Source organism: Solea solea, chromosome 10, assembly GCF_958295425.1.
Source record: "Solea solea chromosome 10, fSolSol10.1, whole genome shotgun sequence".
Lineage (NCBI taxonomy): Eukaryota > Metazoa > Chordata > Actinopteri > Pleuronectiformes > Soleidae > Solea > Solea solea.
The window spans coordinates 3,121,554-3,137,608 of record NC_081143.1 but is presented as its reverse complement, the minus strand read 5'-3'; the positions used below and the strand labels follow the sequence as shown (position 1 = coordinate 3,137,608).

The 16,055-nt window shown below is 39.7% G+C and overlaps 1 protein-coding gene across 8 annotated transcripts in view; it reads left to right on the top strand.

Moving 5' to 3' along the window:
* inpp4b (inositol polyphosphate-4-phosphatase type II B) overlaps nt 1–16,055 on the top strand; it is a 254,171-nt gene that overhangs the window by 200,932 nt on the left and 37,184 nt on the right. For all 8 annotated transcript variants that reach the window (XM_058640949.1, XM_058640948.1, XM_058640950.1 and 5 more), the window contains 3 exons: nt 3,466–3,535; nt 6,082–6,229; nt 10,977–11,107. In XM_058640949.1, the coding sequence (XP_058496932.1) occupies nt 3,466–3,535; nt 6,082–6,229; nt 10,977–11,107 (349 nt within the window). The remainder of the gene's footprint in view (nt 1–3,465; nt 3,536–6,081; nt 6,230–10,976; nt 11,108–16,055) is intronic.

Below are 16,055 nucleotides of genomic sequence, written 5' to 3'. Positions count from 1 at the left end.
CAAATGAAGTTGTATGTACTCTTGATTTTCTATCCATTCCTAGTGGACACAGATTTGTTTGGAAAAGTGAGTGTGTGCTGTAGAGCCAGCAGTGGAGTATTAAAGACTATGACTGTTTCTGATCTGTTAAGAAGGAACATTTAAATGTATTGTTTTTTTCTGTGAGGCAACATGGAGACTTGCGTGTGCATGTGTGTGTGAGTGAATCACTCTCTTACATAATTGACCAACGGTTTCTCCATGGCTGACTGGCTTTCATCTCTGGCATCTCTGGTGCAGGAAGGGTCCCTGCCAGGCTCCAGAGTGTCACGGACAATCTGCCCATGCCGCCATGATGAATATGTTGCCGTGTGTGCGAGTGCGTGTGTTGTCACAGCACATATCCCCTTGTGTTTCTTGGAATATGATAAAAACTAGGGAGGGCTGACATGGGACACGAGACTCACTTATGGGGAAGTTTACCACAGTCGTGTGTGTGTGTGTGTGTGTGAGACTGAGTCTGAATCATGTACTGTATGTGTGTGTGTGGGCGTTGTTTCATCATTCCCTCTCATTGTTTGGGTGGATGCTGCTCTCATGAATATCCCACTGACCCCACAAAAACAGTGAGTCCAAACAATAAAGAGACTCCAGTCACCTTTGATCTAATCTCTTTACATATTTTAGTCATCAAAGAGTCATTGAACATATGCTGTCTACTGCCTACAATTAAAACAGGGCTCCTTTCACAGCTGTGGTCTTTGGCTCATTGTTAGTACTTTTTTTTATTATCATAGACTTGCCTTTTACTCTGACTGAATTTTCCAAATGCTCTTTGTTCTTCTCTGAGCTTTTTTGCGAGTTTGTCAGTTTTATTCAGCATCAGTTCATTCAGGATTGTTACTTTAGTTCGTTTAGGTCATTTCTGAGGACACGTACTTGACTAACTGAGGCACCAGAATTATGCTGCAATATCAGACTAATGTCCAGCTGTTTATTTATGACTATATGTCTTGTACATAGATAATCTATTTCTGAGAATGCTTCAGATCTTTCTTCAGACAGCATTAGCCCCAAAGTTTAAGCATAGTATCATATATGTAGGTATTAAGTGAATAGTTAAGGCCCCTTTACGTCAATGGCCTTTAAAAACGCCCACTTCATATATTAAAAATGTCAAACTAGGGCTTATATTACCATTCTAAATCGACTGCTGCTGATAAAATCAGCTATTTAAAGTTATTTCAGTTGGCAAAGTCAATGGATGCTGTTGTCGATATAAGAATTCTGCTTTTCTTTACCTTTATCTTAAATCAAGGATCCATTTTTTTATTAATAATTATCAATTGTAAACTGCATGTGAACATTTAAATATAATTTTACAAGATTTAACACAATATTTAACTCAAAGAGTGAACTCAAAATTAATGGAGTAACGAAGTTACAAAACAGCGAAAACAAGAAACAAGAGGTCAAGAAGGCAAAAAATTAAGAAACTATTAAAAACAACTACCCAACTCCAAGGCAAAGGACATTTATAATTTGTACATTGATTAAGAAACATACTCATACATTGCTTAAACCTCAGATTCACCTCATTAACTTACGAATTAGAACAAATATTCGTAAAGCTGCGGTTTTACACCAGTTTTTAAAGCAGGAGACCTGAAAAATAATTACCAGCTCATTTCTCTTTTTCTCGTCTTGTCAAAGGTGCTTGAGAAGGTGGTGGCACTGGCAACCCACCTGCTTTACCACTTAGAGGCCAATTAACTTCTTCATCAAAAAACTATTTGGCTTTACACCAAAATATTCAACAGAAACAGCCAGTTGCTATTTCATTAAAAAATGGATGTGGTTATTGTCGTAAAGGCAGAATTTCTTGACCTGAAAAAGGTATTTGACACGCTGAATTCGACAAAAAAGATCTCTTTGTGTTTCTCTAATAGAAAATGTCCCCATGCAAAAAGAAGAAATACAGGAGGTCTGTGATTTCAAAGTCCTACGATGGATTGTGGATAATCATCGCTAATTTGAGAAACATGTGAAGAGTTCTAAAAATGTTTAAAAAAAACAGTACTAATTATTGTAATTGATGAGGCACTACATACCCCCTCAGGCTGCTCTGCTATTTATTCATTCTTTGATTTCCTCACATTTTTCATATTGTATAACAGTTTGAGCTCAAACATCCCAAACCCCAAATCAGACATCTTGCCTCCCTATATAATTAACCACTAACAATAATGGACAAGACGCCTGTCTGCTGGCATCCTTTTCATACATTTTCTAGGGTTTGACAGCTGCTTTCTTAAACATGTCAGTTATCTTGCCCCTGAATCCCTCTTCAGTTTTATCCAAAGACACGACAATGAGAGAGTAACTAATGAATGGTAGCGGCTGTCAATTATGGAATTCACTAGCAAGTGAAATTCTAATCAATTTCAGGTGTGAAATAAAAGCTTTGACTTTAAAGGTTAAACATAGAGTTGAACTCATGTTAGCTAAGCTTAATTGTTATAATTGTTATAACTGTTGTATATGTGCTTGTGTGATGTTTCATCAGCCCTCATGCTCTGTCTTGGAACTATGTTAAAATGATGTGTCAATCACAATTGATGATAACCATATTGTTAAAAATGTATCCTCTCTTATATTCCATTGTTGTTATCAACTATTACTTGATAATAACAGTAGAAATAAAATGGTACCAACATAATATCACTTCCCTCTTACAGAAATATCACCATACTATGACATTTAATTACGTCATTAGAATGGTTCTGTCGTGTCTGTCAGTGCATAGTGATTTAACATTACCCATCAGGGGAGGAAAGTACAGCATGGTAAATTAATGAAGACTGAAATGTAGTTTAGATGACAAATTACCAACCCACCACCCAATCAGTGTTGTCACAGTGGGTGTTTTCCTCCAGCTGTCACCTGCTGTGACATCAGTGATTGCTGTGAAATGAAACATGCGTCCACATCTAAAGAGAAAAGAAGGACATTACACCGACACATCTCTGCTGGTTTCCTGTGGGCCTCGTCTTTAATTGTGGCTACAGTTTATATCCGTGTAACGGCTGTGGTGTTCAAATTAAATTACCTTATTGCAGCAAGTGCAAATCAAACGGCAATTAAAATATTGATTCAGGCTTTGTATCTGTGCTTAATTTGAAAAGTAGTGTTAAATAGCACTGGTGTGAACATGCTCAATATACGATGTTTCATTTAAGTTTCATTTGAATAGAATCATGGATTTAGTTTGAGAGCCACCTTGGATCAGTGCAGCTGAATGTCACACATGACTAAAGGAGCGACTGACTACAGTTTGGTCTTGGTCTATATTTTATCTGATAGACACTACATTTATTTCAGCTTTGTCTGGCTGCACTTTTGGGCTCTTTAGCAAACTGCTCTACCATTTCTGCTGTTAGAACGTTTTGCCAAGTAACTCTCTCTCTCTGTTCTTGTCCTTTCCAGTGTCCCCTGGTCTGTGAGTCTGCATCACATGTCTGCTTTGACAGAGAAAATAACCCAGCAACAGGGCCAGGTATGATTCATTCCATGAGCACCTGGAATGACAACTTTTGTTCACTGAATAGTACAACAATCAAAGGTTTAAGAGAGTGTTTCAACAATTTATGCCTGATTTCTGTCTTCTTTGTATTTTGTATCTAACATTTTTATCGAAAGAAGAACTTCCCTTCATCCAAAAGAAACTTGATGTTGATTTGCATATCATAAACATTTAAATGTCCTTCAATAAACCGTACCACCTCATTTGATTAAGTCCTTTCATGCCGTGAGAAGGAGCAGTGGGAGGTTTTTCATGATGTGGTGAACTGAATCTTCTCTTTATGGACTAACCAAAGTAAAGCAAAGGTATAAAGCTGCATGAGACTAATTTACCGCAGCTCAGAATTGTAGCCCTTTCACTGGTAAGTGAGCAGAAAAACACTTGACCTGAAAAGGACATAACTCCGGCTGTGTGACCAGTCTGTGACCGGAGGTGACTTGGGACTGGTTACCTTATTTCATCCCATGAATTCATTTGTTCCACACATCCCGTTCCTCTTTTACCCACGTCCCCCCACCCCCCCCACACCTGTTGTCATGGTGTCATCGACACTTACTGTTTCATCTGTGATTAGCTCATGAGCTGCATCCATGTTTGCAGGTGCACATCTGCAGCCCGTCAAAACAATACCCTCCCTGCAGACCCCATCAGACTGAGTAATGTAATTTAGTCTTCCACTTTTATTAGCTTTGAAAATGAGCGCATGGAGAGCAGAGATGTAGCGGAGCCCACGCACGGCATATCTCGGCAAGTCATTTTCTTAAGAGGTGTCAAGAAGGCAAATAGAAGCGTCTGCTTGGTAGTCAGATCAGTTTGGTGGTGGAGAGTCAGAGGTTAATCCTCTGATGGGGATGGAAGTCAGCAAATGTTGTTCTTGGAGTCTTCATCTTCTCCTCTTCATCCTCATATTTGGAAAACAAATCAAGCTTTTTATGAAGATAAAGTACCTACAAAATATTTATGCTGCTTAAGTGCTAAACACAGAGTATTCCCAATTGAATCAAATTGTGTACATAGTTATCCGAAACACAAACACCATCATTCCATGTGACCGACCACTTCTCCATATGTGGCAGAGCAGTGTACTTTCAACATGTATTAAGTGTCTATGTTCAGCTACAATATGCTCCTAGCAGTCAAGTTAAAGCAAAAATACTGTTATTAAGTTCATGGTAATAAAGGATGTTTGCATTGTTCCCATCCCATAATGCTCTAGCATCAATGCATTTAGGATGAAACTGTCAGGCTTTGGATGTGCATGAAATCGTATTTGTTCATAGATATGGTCATTCACTGAGCATGTCATAATAAGAGCAGATGTTAGTGCCATGCCTCACACTGTCTTAGATATGTTGTTTGAACACATCCAGGAAAGATAAGAAACATACATGCAGCTGAAAAACAGCTTCTATGAGTTACTTATTGACAGCGTGCTAATATATAGGAGCAACATTCAGTCACAGCATTCTGATTACAGAATTAGACTTAGACATAAAAACAACAAAGCTGGTCCAGACGTCTGCACAGTACTGTACAAGATTAACATCCAAACATCAGTACATTCATTTCGTTTTGTTAACAGTACAATGTTATCATCTTACTACATAAGAACTTAACACTTAAGTGAGCCTCCTTAAACGCACTTGTTTGGCAGCAATCATCTAACTTAAACACTCAAGGACAAATGTGTAACGCTGCTGACATAAACAGTGCCAAGCAGTCACCAAAGTGAGCATTGTCTGTACTTTCAGAAAGAGCACAAGTGTGCCTCATGCTTTTGATTGCAACCAAAAATATTTTAATGGTGCCACGCTTGTTTGAATGCCTAAAGCGAGATTGTCAGCATTCTGCCCGGGTTGCTTCAGCTCTTACTTATTGAGTGACTTCTTTTCAGGCTGTGGCAGAGAAAAGGAAGAACGAGTAATAAACACTGTTCAAGACCCACAGCTTCCTTGCCCTCTGCTGCCAGCATGCAGATAAGAGCATTAGAGCTGTTTTTCATTTCCAGACTGCGATTGCTGTTATTAGCCACTCTCTGCAAAAATGAAGAAGACTAGGCTGTATTTGAAATGAGACTAACAGAAGAGTTTGGTGGTAGGCTTACTAAGCAAAGTTTCAGAATGATAAAACTTTCTGTGTCACACTCTCATACAATAAACAAACAATTAAAATAAAAATAGGGAAATAATAAGACAAATAACAGGACAATGGTTGTGCATTTCTGGCTGCTTGTCTCTTGTGTTGCCGCTGATGTTGAAAGAGAGCGTCAAGAGATGACAAATACCTTATCTATGGCAGACACAGTTATTGATTATAGAATTTAATTTGTGTTTCATACCTTGTGTGGCTTTTGAAGAGTTTCTGTCTGTGGTGTCCTTGAGGCTGCCATTTGTCAAAGGTGTTTTAGATCAAAATGTTTTTCTCAGGCATAGAATAATTTTAGAGAACGTGACGTTTTTTTCAACTGTGTCAGATCATTCAATGTACCTTTCTTTCCTTCCTTTTCCTGCCTTTCTCAGTGTTCAAGAACCCAGTATGCAAGGTGTACAGATTTCAAACAGTGGACAACAAGTGGATGCTAGTACGGGAACAAATGGAAGAGTGCACATTGTCCTTTAGCGTCCCCAAACAGCTGCTGTCTCTCTACATTCAGGAGGACATGAATAGGTGAGCATCTGTGGAGTCACACTGTTAATCCTAATGTCATTGCCACATTTCACATTACACCATCTCGCGTCTTTCCTTTGTGTGCAATGGAGGACCGTTAAAAATCCAAAGTAACACCCCCATCCAAGATGGGACCTCATTTGTGTTCAGTTTGTACATCAGTGGCGGTTGCTGGTCTTTGAAACAGGGGAAGCTCGTTTCAGGTCCAGTTATTCATACGTAAATGGACATTAAAAAACAACTTGAACAAGAAAAAGGATAATTATGTAAAACTGAAATGCTACAATAGAGTTTTTATTTACAGTGTGTTCGTACAAACGAATATTGTCTATATCGCCGAGCAAATAACACACAACGAGCAGCTATTTGTCTCAAACTTCCCTCGCAAAATCCACACAGGACTGAGGCAGAAAAGGCTCCGCTGTTGCGTATGTTTCTGCAACGCTGTCAATCAAAAACTGGTCACGCCTTTCAGACAGTTCCTCCAATCATCATGCAGAAGCCCAGTGTCTGCACCCACCCATTGATTCCAAGAGAAGCTAAGCTTCCGTGGAAGTGACATTTTTGACACATTTGTCCAATCACCGTCGATCTCACTGCAGCAAAAAAAACCTGCAGCTACGGGAATATGAAAATCACGTAGGACGATCCGTCATCCGTGATAAACAGCTGACTCTAAACAAACTAGTGACTCGTTCTAATCGTGTTCTAGCGCACGTTTAGTATTGAAATGGAGATACAACACAGTACATATTTAACGACATTTTGTCTTCAAGCAATCACCACTATCGTATTATAGTTAGCCGTTACCATCATAGCTTTCAAACCCATGTAAAGGATTGTTTCAAAGTTCTGCCTGTATTTAACACTTTAAAAGAAGCCTCTATGCCCATGGGTCCAGAAAACGACAAGCATTGCTACTCGTTCACACAAACACACACTCATAAACCCACATGTACACCAACTCCCAGTCCTCACATGAATCCTTGAACATCGTGCCACTGGTGCAGAACGCACATTAACTGGTAATAACTGCAACTAAGTGGGTCCCTGAGTTCTGGGGGCAATAAACACTCAATAAGCAGCTCTTTTGTCAAAAATGCAGCAGAACAGTTGTCCTTCAGACAAACTCACTTTAGTCATTAACTGACCATTTTTGCCATCAATGCCACAAGTAACAATGTGCTTAGTTGGAGTCTGTCCCCTGTCTGTATTGAATAAACGGTGACATTTTCTCATTTTATTTCTCCGTTCAACTTTTAGAAGTTATTTAGTTTCGAACATCACTTACAAAAACATAGAGCAAAAGTAGAAAATTATAAAAAAGTGTTGGTTTTCACATTACTGCAATTAAAGTCCAGTCTAATAAATACTTTGTGATTGAGGACAGGTTAGCACGAGGACAGAGGGTAATGGTGTTTCACCAGCCAATGAGTGTCCACCCAGAAGTCCATCGAATAGGAACAACGCATTTTTAGATTCTGTTACATCTGTTGTAATGTGTTATATTACCAGGTGGCGGAAATGTAACACAAACTCTTAACTAAGGAAACTGATCAGATCCTTTTAAAAACTGAGTCTGGACACATTAAAGTCAGTGCAGGTCACACAAACCCCCTCAAAAAAACATGACTCCTAACAAAACAACAGCATCAGTAAATATGAGGAGATTCATGTTGCGCTGCTGTTAAGAGACGAGCTCGAGAAACAAAGCAAAGTCAAAGCTTATGAACTGTTGGACTTTTAACGAGGAGATTTGACACGCCGCTGCAGAGACTGGTCAGCTGAAATAAAACACTGAAGCACAACCAGCGCTGCATTAATCACCATGTTTGGTTTGCTGCTTTAGGTTTTTAAAACTGGCCAATGAAATGAAATGCTTCTACCAATCAGGAATGTCCAGCCTGATGGTTCCTAACTACATGAAAGTGTAACCTCCCAAGCAGCCAGGGCCATTTTGGGGGACAAAAAAAGGCCTGGTCCTGTGTTGGAAACGCACATAGATAGTTTCTGGGACAGTTTCTAGCTCCTGGTACTAGTTCCTGCATCTTTTGATTTGTGTTCACCATGTACTGTGAGTTTAAGGACACGCTCATGTGCACAAACACACACCGTTACCCCACCACACACATACACACAGGAACAATCACAGAATCCCCCCCCGTGTCTCTAACCTTACCTTCTGTTTAAATAAAAGATGATCAGCTCTGCAAACTGAACATTTAAATCACAGCTAAATTTAGAAGACAATTATACAATGTTTATTAAAAGTCTTATCTGTATTATGCAGCTCATGAGCACTCAGCAGGCTCCAAACCATGACTACATTATACGTTTGTTTATTAACAGGCATGTGAACCATATATCCAGCTTGGTCGCTTAAGCACCTCTCCTATAATCCGCTTTAAATGTTGTCTTTCTCCACGGTGCCTCTCTATTTAGCGGATCCTGTCAGCCAGCTTCACACTGGTGCTAACTGTGTGTTTTTAATGATTCAGTTAGTGCAGCAAAGTTTTGAGCGCAGCGGTGGATGGTGGGTGGGTGGGTGGGTGGATGGGTGTAGGTGTGGGTGGCTTAGTTTGCTTTCGCGGTGATAAATCTCAGATGTTTCCTCCCTCTGTTTGTTCACATCAGTGTCTAAAGTCGTGTTCCATTGTGCACACAGAGGTGGTCCGTTCCTCCAGTGAATGTGTGTGTGTGTGTAATGATAACGAATGCATGTGTGACTTGTCGACGTGTGGTTTTGAATAAATTGCTCCCTTCATATTTCCTAAACGCGTGCTGTGACTGTGTGTCAAAATCCTGTGAGAGACGTTTTAACATCAGTCCTCACTGTTTCCATTTGCTCTGTACATTAGGGATCAAATTAATGACAGTGGTTGTTGGAAAGAGCTGCATCTATTGTGAAGGAGACATTTGCTCTTCAGTCATCTCACGCAGCTTTTATTGACACCGCACACAAAGCCCTCTGTGATTAAATTGAAGAGGCACTATAACGCACCATGAAATAAAGGTGCCCACGAGACAGGTCTTTCCCCTTTGGAAAATGTGTTATATTCTCCATTGTGTTCTCAGTCATCAGTCCAAATACATTTCAACACATTGGTCTACTTAGTGTCTCTCCTTGGTTTTCTTTTTCTAATAGCTGCCTTAAATGTTGAGTTGAAATGTGAAAACTGTACTGTTGTGCTGCTGTATTTCTTGTATTCTTCTTCTCTTTGTCCTTTCATTCTTGATACATTTGTTTTCCATCTGTGTTTCTGTCTCTTGTTCTTATCAACGAGAAGCAGCAAAAATGTATCAAGCAGTTTATCACATCTAATAATCACCTATAAACACCCACATCAAAGTAAAAAGGGATAAACTCTTATTGCTACTGTACATCACTTGGATGGTTGGCCTTTCACTGTGCAGAATAGTAAATGTGGGGGTTTGACATTCATCTGACGATATCTACATAAATCTGAGTTTTTATGTGCATACAAGCATAATCTTCGGGCGTCAAGTGACATCTTGTATACTCAGATTGGGGATTGTAAACTTGCGTTTCACAACATAAAGGTAATATGGACGGAGTAAGTAGATTGTTGTGAATTGCTTCCATTTTTAAGAGCACTACATCAACGTAGTAACATATAACATTTGTGATACAAATCTGAAAATCAGAGAACATTACCCCATGATTGGTTAAAATTGCCCATTTGCATTACCAGGGGCCACTTCATCCTAAGTGGGTAGAAACAATATGTTTGATTGAAACCAGGGAGAAATGTGCAGCAACTCTACTTCTACTTCAAAAGCTGGATAATCTCCGTTAATGCAGTCATCTTCAGAAACAAGGGTCCTAACATCATTAAATTATTCAGCTCAAGGCTTTTATTAGAGTGCATCATTAAAAGTGTAGCGATGACTGTGTTTGTTTTTTTAGTATTTTTTTCTAAGGCTAGATTTATTTTATTTTTTTCTTGTAAATATTGAAGCTTCCTGGTGTTCATTTGCAAAAACGAGGTTGTCTCATTGCATTAACATTGCAACCAACATATTTTCCATAAATAAACAATGCTTTGTTCTAGTTCAATGACTAAAACAATCCATTTCATTTATATATATACATATGTGTGTATATATACATATATACAAATATATAAATAAATGTACATATATGTGTAATGTATTGTTTTAGTAGTTAAACTACAACAAAGAAGTAACTACTACATTATGTATTCAGACAATTATGCCCGATCTGAACAATAACTGGAGCCAACAAGCATTTGTACATGCAGCGTTTCATTTAAAGACGCATTGGCGCATACAAAATGCATGATGTGTAATCACCGAAAATTGGTCTCGTTATCATGAAACTAATGCATGTGACCTCGTGTTTGTTGTCTTCGATACCACTGCCTGCTAAACCTCCTTCAACCATGAATTTCTAAATCATCGGCACAATTTTCTTTCTCTGCTTGAGGGCTGGTTACTGAATAATATCTGTCCATCTGATGTCGCCTTTCAGATGCAAATATTGAGCCACTGAATGAGGCTGTACTTCCTAGCAGAAAATCAGCCGCTCCCCAAACAAACACTCTTGATTGGCCACTGGTATAGTCTAACGATTGTTAAGATCATTTGAAAGGAGTTCGGAAGCAGCCATGCAAGTTGCAGTAATCTATTGATTATCTAGTGAATAAAGTTTCATGGAAAACCATAATGAAACAATCATTAATCATTAATCTATGTTTATGTTTAGGTTGCGGGATCTGAGGGATTTGGGGGAGCTTTCTCCTCACTGGGACAACTTAAGGAAGGAGGTGATAACACGATATGGAGGAATCATCAGCTCCTACCAGGAGACTTTGGCTGAACTGGACAAGATTACCGGTATGACTGCACCCAGTTCTTAATTTTGTATTTTCTTCAACAGCACTGCGTGAATTGGAATATTTGCACACGTGACATCAAAGTGTTGCTTCTTGCTTCAGTGCAAATGTGGTTACCATGGAAACAGCAAGCACACTTAAAAATAAAAAGAGGAACCCCTTTGTTGGTTTTCTTGAGTGCTGTTCATCCCCCACCTAGTTTGACGTTGAGACAGACAGAAGTGTCCTCGGTTGTGGACTGTATTTGTTCATTAATGTCATATTATGAGCCTTGTGATTGGATCCTGTTTCTCTTACAGGAAAACTTTGTCTATTTGCCTCAGAAAGGGAACTGCACTGTATTTTATAAGAAAGCACAGCATGGAGCCACAACCTGTGTATAAAGATTGACTTAGCACGATATTAGCAGTTTTTGAAACCTGAACACAGGTTGATGTCACCCGTCCCACTGTGTCCACTCATATGTGTCATGACTCCTCATCTAGTTTCCTCTAAATGTGAGGTTAATTTAAAAAAATCGAACTTTAACTTTAGAGTTAGTTTTGTAATAAATGGAGTCACCCTTTATTGTGTGTGTGGGTGTGTGTGTGTGTTGCGTATAAAACAAAGTCACCACAGTTTCACGCAGCCGTGCAGCGATGTCTCCACCAACGTTGAGTAGGTACTTTTTTGTAGTGGAGATGCAACCTAAACCGTGCCGTGCCGTGCCGAGGCGAGTAGAGCCAGTGGAAATACGCCATAAGGAGAACGACTGGCAGAGGTTGGCGTATGGCACTGTACATTATCAGCTCAACAAATGTCTTCTTTACAGAGTAAAACCATCCATCTTCTACCACTTTTATCCTCAGCGCTGGTGCCAATCCCAGCTAGAGTAAAACATAGAGTGAAAGGCGGGGTACACCCTGGACAGGTCGCCAGTCTACATAGTAAAACATTATTTTTAATTAAAACATAAATGGTGGTAGAAGTGTCTCGCTTGTGGTTTCTAAGTATAAAGTCATTATTACATTGTGGGGGAAATTAAAGAAGTACAGCGTGTCATGTCTGCGAACTCGCCTGCAGCCCAACCTGCAACCGGCACATGTTGATTCTGTAATAATTTGATCATAACTGAAAATAATTTACTGCCCCCAACTCTGTCAAGTTAATTCTAGACAGAGAGGACAGCTTTGACTTGAGGGGCAGATTCTGGGAGATTTGTGTCAATGGAAAGCTAACTCAGGGGATCATCCTTTGTCTACTTTGTGTCAGAGTTTCCATAGCAACGCAGTTTGCAGCACATATACAAACTGGTTCAGAACCAAAACATGATGACTGCGTCTCATTTACAAATACTCTGTGTTCTACTTATGCAAATATCATCTAATTAATCTATGCAGCTTGAATGTGAACATAGAAAGTAATTGGGCTGTTTCATATTTTGCCACTGACGTTCATCAATAACACGTTGAACATGTGGCACGGATAGTTCATTTGGTTTTATTTGTTCTGTTTACGATTGTAGATTAAAACGGTGGTGTGTAACTTTTAAATATATACATTTAAATCCTTATGAAAAGAGGTCACGTAATGCTGATGAAGCCGCTCAGCTCCATGTAGCTTCTATATTTTCAGTATAGCTGTGTTTAGATCTCACGACATTCCCGCAGTGCGCACAGGAAGTGCTTTGTTCTAGGTCAAGACCGACGGAGCCAACAACAACATTCTGCTAATAAAGCCAAACGCCTGCAAACAGGATGGGATGCAAAAATGACAAAACTGAATTCTTGTTTGCACAGTCGCTATATGCAAACAATCGCTCCCTCAGTCAGGTCTGACAGAGCCCATTTTAAGGTGAAGGATGCAGCGTACAATAATATTACATTGTGCTCCTTTACAAAGACAGAGAGGCAGAATAATAACACCAGCAATAATAAAAATCACCCAATAACACAGGATTTAAGTGTAATATGTACATTTATATTTATTGTACAGTTATAAAATAGCTGATAGGTGTTTGTAATACACTCGTGTCCCTTAACAGGAAAAGCAGAATGGTCATGGATGATATTTGTATTATCTCCTCCTACATTTGCCTGCTATGGATAAACAAACGTTATGGGAGTTGATTTTACTCTGATTTACTTTTATCCCCGTAATGAGACATTAATTATGTTTGTGTGCATTGTGCTTCACCCACTTGATAACAGATGACGGTGGTTAAGCCTGTGCACTGCCGGTGGGCCTCTGAGGGCAGCGGACAATAGATAATATTGTGTTGGTTATAATGGTTCCTTACAAGATCCTTGTGTGGCGTAGATGTTGCAGTAAATGGAGGAGCTCTCAGCCAACTCACCTCTTTAATCCACTCTTGCATTACCTTAGAAGGATGACAGAGGAAAAACAAGCCGGGTGCATAAGCTGGCGCGGATGAATTATTGATAGCTGGTATGATTACAAAAGGTGGAGAGCTGAGTGTGAAGATCAGGGGAAGTGAAGACCGACAAACAAGGACTGAAAAGATAATTACCGCAGCTAAACAAATGGCCAATATGAGGATTGGCTTCAGTGTTTTATTAGCTGTATGTACGTTCTGTGTGCACCGAAATGTTCACAGTCTGGATGTCTTTTAATCCGCTGTAAGAGAGCCTGGAGCCTACTTTTACGAATCTGTGATCTGTACACACTTTATAGGTTTTGCATTAGTTTTATTTATTTACTTTCAAAATGTAAAATGGGAAAACAAGGTCCAAGACACAGCAGGTAGGAAGAAGAGAGAAGCAGAGAATTGTCCTCATGTTCACGTTCCTTATCCATTTTTAATGATGAGCTGACCTCAGCGAATACTTCCGATGCTCTAATAACGGTTCTCCATTCATGAATTAATCATCCTTTACAGCTATTGTTTACAAGACACCAAATTCAAGGCACACAAATAATCCCGTCAACATGGTCTTTGTTGGACCTGCAGTGTCTCCTGCACTTCTCTGCACACATCTGACACCTGTGGGACAACTGCAGCTTAAGGCCCAGAGCTAAACATCGTAGATGAAGGCAGTGAACAGATAACAAGAACGATTGGACATGATAGCTCGTGTCTTACTCTGTGTGTAATTGTGCGTGTGTGTGTGTGTGTGTGTCAGTATTCTCTTCAGTCTGTTGCCTCCAGGTAAAGATGTTCTGCTGTGCACAGGCTAAGGCTTATTCTTCAGGTGACAGCAGTTAAGATTAAAAACTTTAAACTTTTATTTGACATTCATTTTTTTTACAAGGAAGTCACATTAAGCCCAAAATCTTGCTGACAAGATGAGGTCATTTAGCAGCATTATACAGTACATGCAGCTGGACAACTACGTTAACAACAAATAAACACGAAATACAAATATTACACATGAGGAACAAAGCAAAAGACAGCAGGCATTCATTTATCAGTTCATAAAAGTAGCCGACAGTAACTTCCTATTATAACGTTTAAAAGGGAATGTGTGAGTTTGGACTGAAGGAGGAAAGGCTTGATTTGTCTGTTTTTGTTCTAAAAAGTATTACACCAACATTTAACAGGAATAAATAGGACATCTATATACATGACTGACGTGTCTAGTTCACCCACTCTCACACTGATTCCACGGTTAACGCAGCATGTGTCCACTTTGTGGATTAATTCAAAGAGGCTTTTGTGCTCTCAGCATCACAGGAACATGAAGATACAATCCCTACGTTGATTTGACAGGCTTGACACTTACAGGACTATGTTTTTCCACTGGTGGTGGTTGCAGTCTGTGATTTAGTCGGGTTATTCTTTTTTTCTTCTTCTTTTCAGCGTGTTCGCAGGCACCCCAGGCAGATGCCTTTGAAAGCTAAGGATATTGGTTGTTTGTCTTGTGAAGGAATGAAAGGAGTACAGAGATGTGGCCAAGAGCAAAGAAATGACAGGAACGATAAAAAGAGGAGATACTGACCAGATGTTGGTCAGTACTGCTGGCATCCAGCCCTTCTGTCACAACGCCAGCCCACCTGGGCAGACAGATGGGGATCTGATATGGCTAATTCATCTAACCTACAACAGTCACTTGCTCGATTAGTCAGGTCCCCAGAGCTGCGCAGCCTTCAGTGAGACACTACTGAGCGGGAATGACAGCTGAGCCACTGACTGGAATATTAACCTTTAGAAATAGCTCGTCCTAGCACAGAAATATGATGAGGTGCACTAAAGAGACCAGTTTGACTCCGACTGCATGAACAAATCTGCACTAACATTATACGTCGAGAGTTTTTCTTTTTTTTTTTCTGTCCCACTGAACATTAGCGTGGTAGCATTGAGCTTAATGTGTCAGCAGACTGATAATAGCATTGAACTCTAACTCCCTGTGCCTGTGCCTGTGCCTGTGAGTGCAGCCTCACAGAGCTGCTAACATGGCTGCTGAGAACATGTTCACATCACTTAACCAGTGGGACCTCTCACAGTTTGCATGTCTTGGCAATAAAGCTGTCAACATCGAGTGGACATCAGATATGCGAGTAACAGAAAGGCACACTTAGTACGGTTTGAATTATTAAATGCCTCGTGTTTGTCTGTACCAAACACACAGACACATGCTACCATGACAGTCATTAATGGTGTCAGTCCAATACTGGGCAAAATTACTGGAGGGGATATCAGACATGGAAAAACATACAATCCAAAATATCACATAAATATCAGTACAGGCTTTAAAGAGAGGAGTGCACCACTAATGTCATGTCACCAGAACGTGAGTGGGGAATATATAGTATACGTATGCCACGCTGCAGTGATAGTGAAAAAAATAGTTTGTAAAAAGACTATTTTATGTTTAAATGTACAATCCATACAAATAATATCATGACTCTCAAATGTTCAGTGCTCACCTGTAAGAGCAAGAACCTGTTTTCACTCACGTATTTCCATCTGCTGTGACACAACAGCTCCTCTCGAGGGTTGGGTGTAGGAA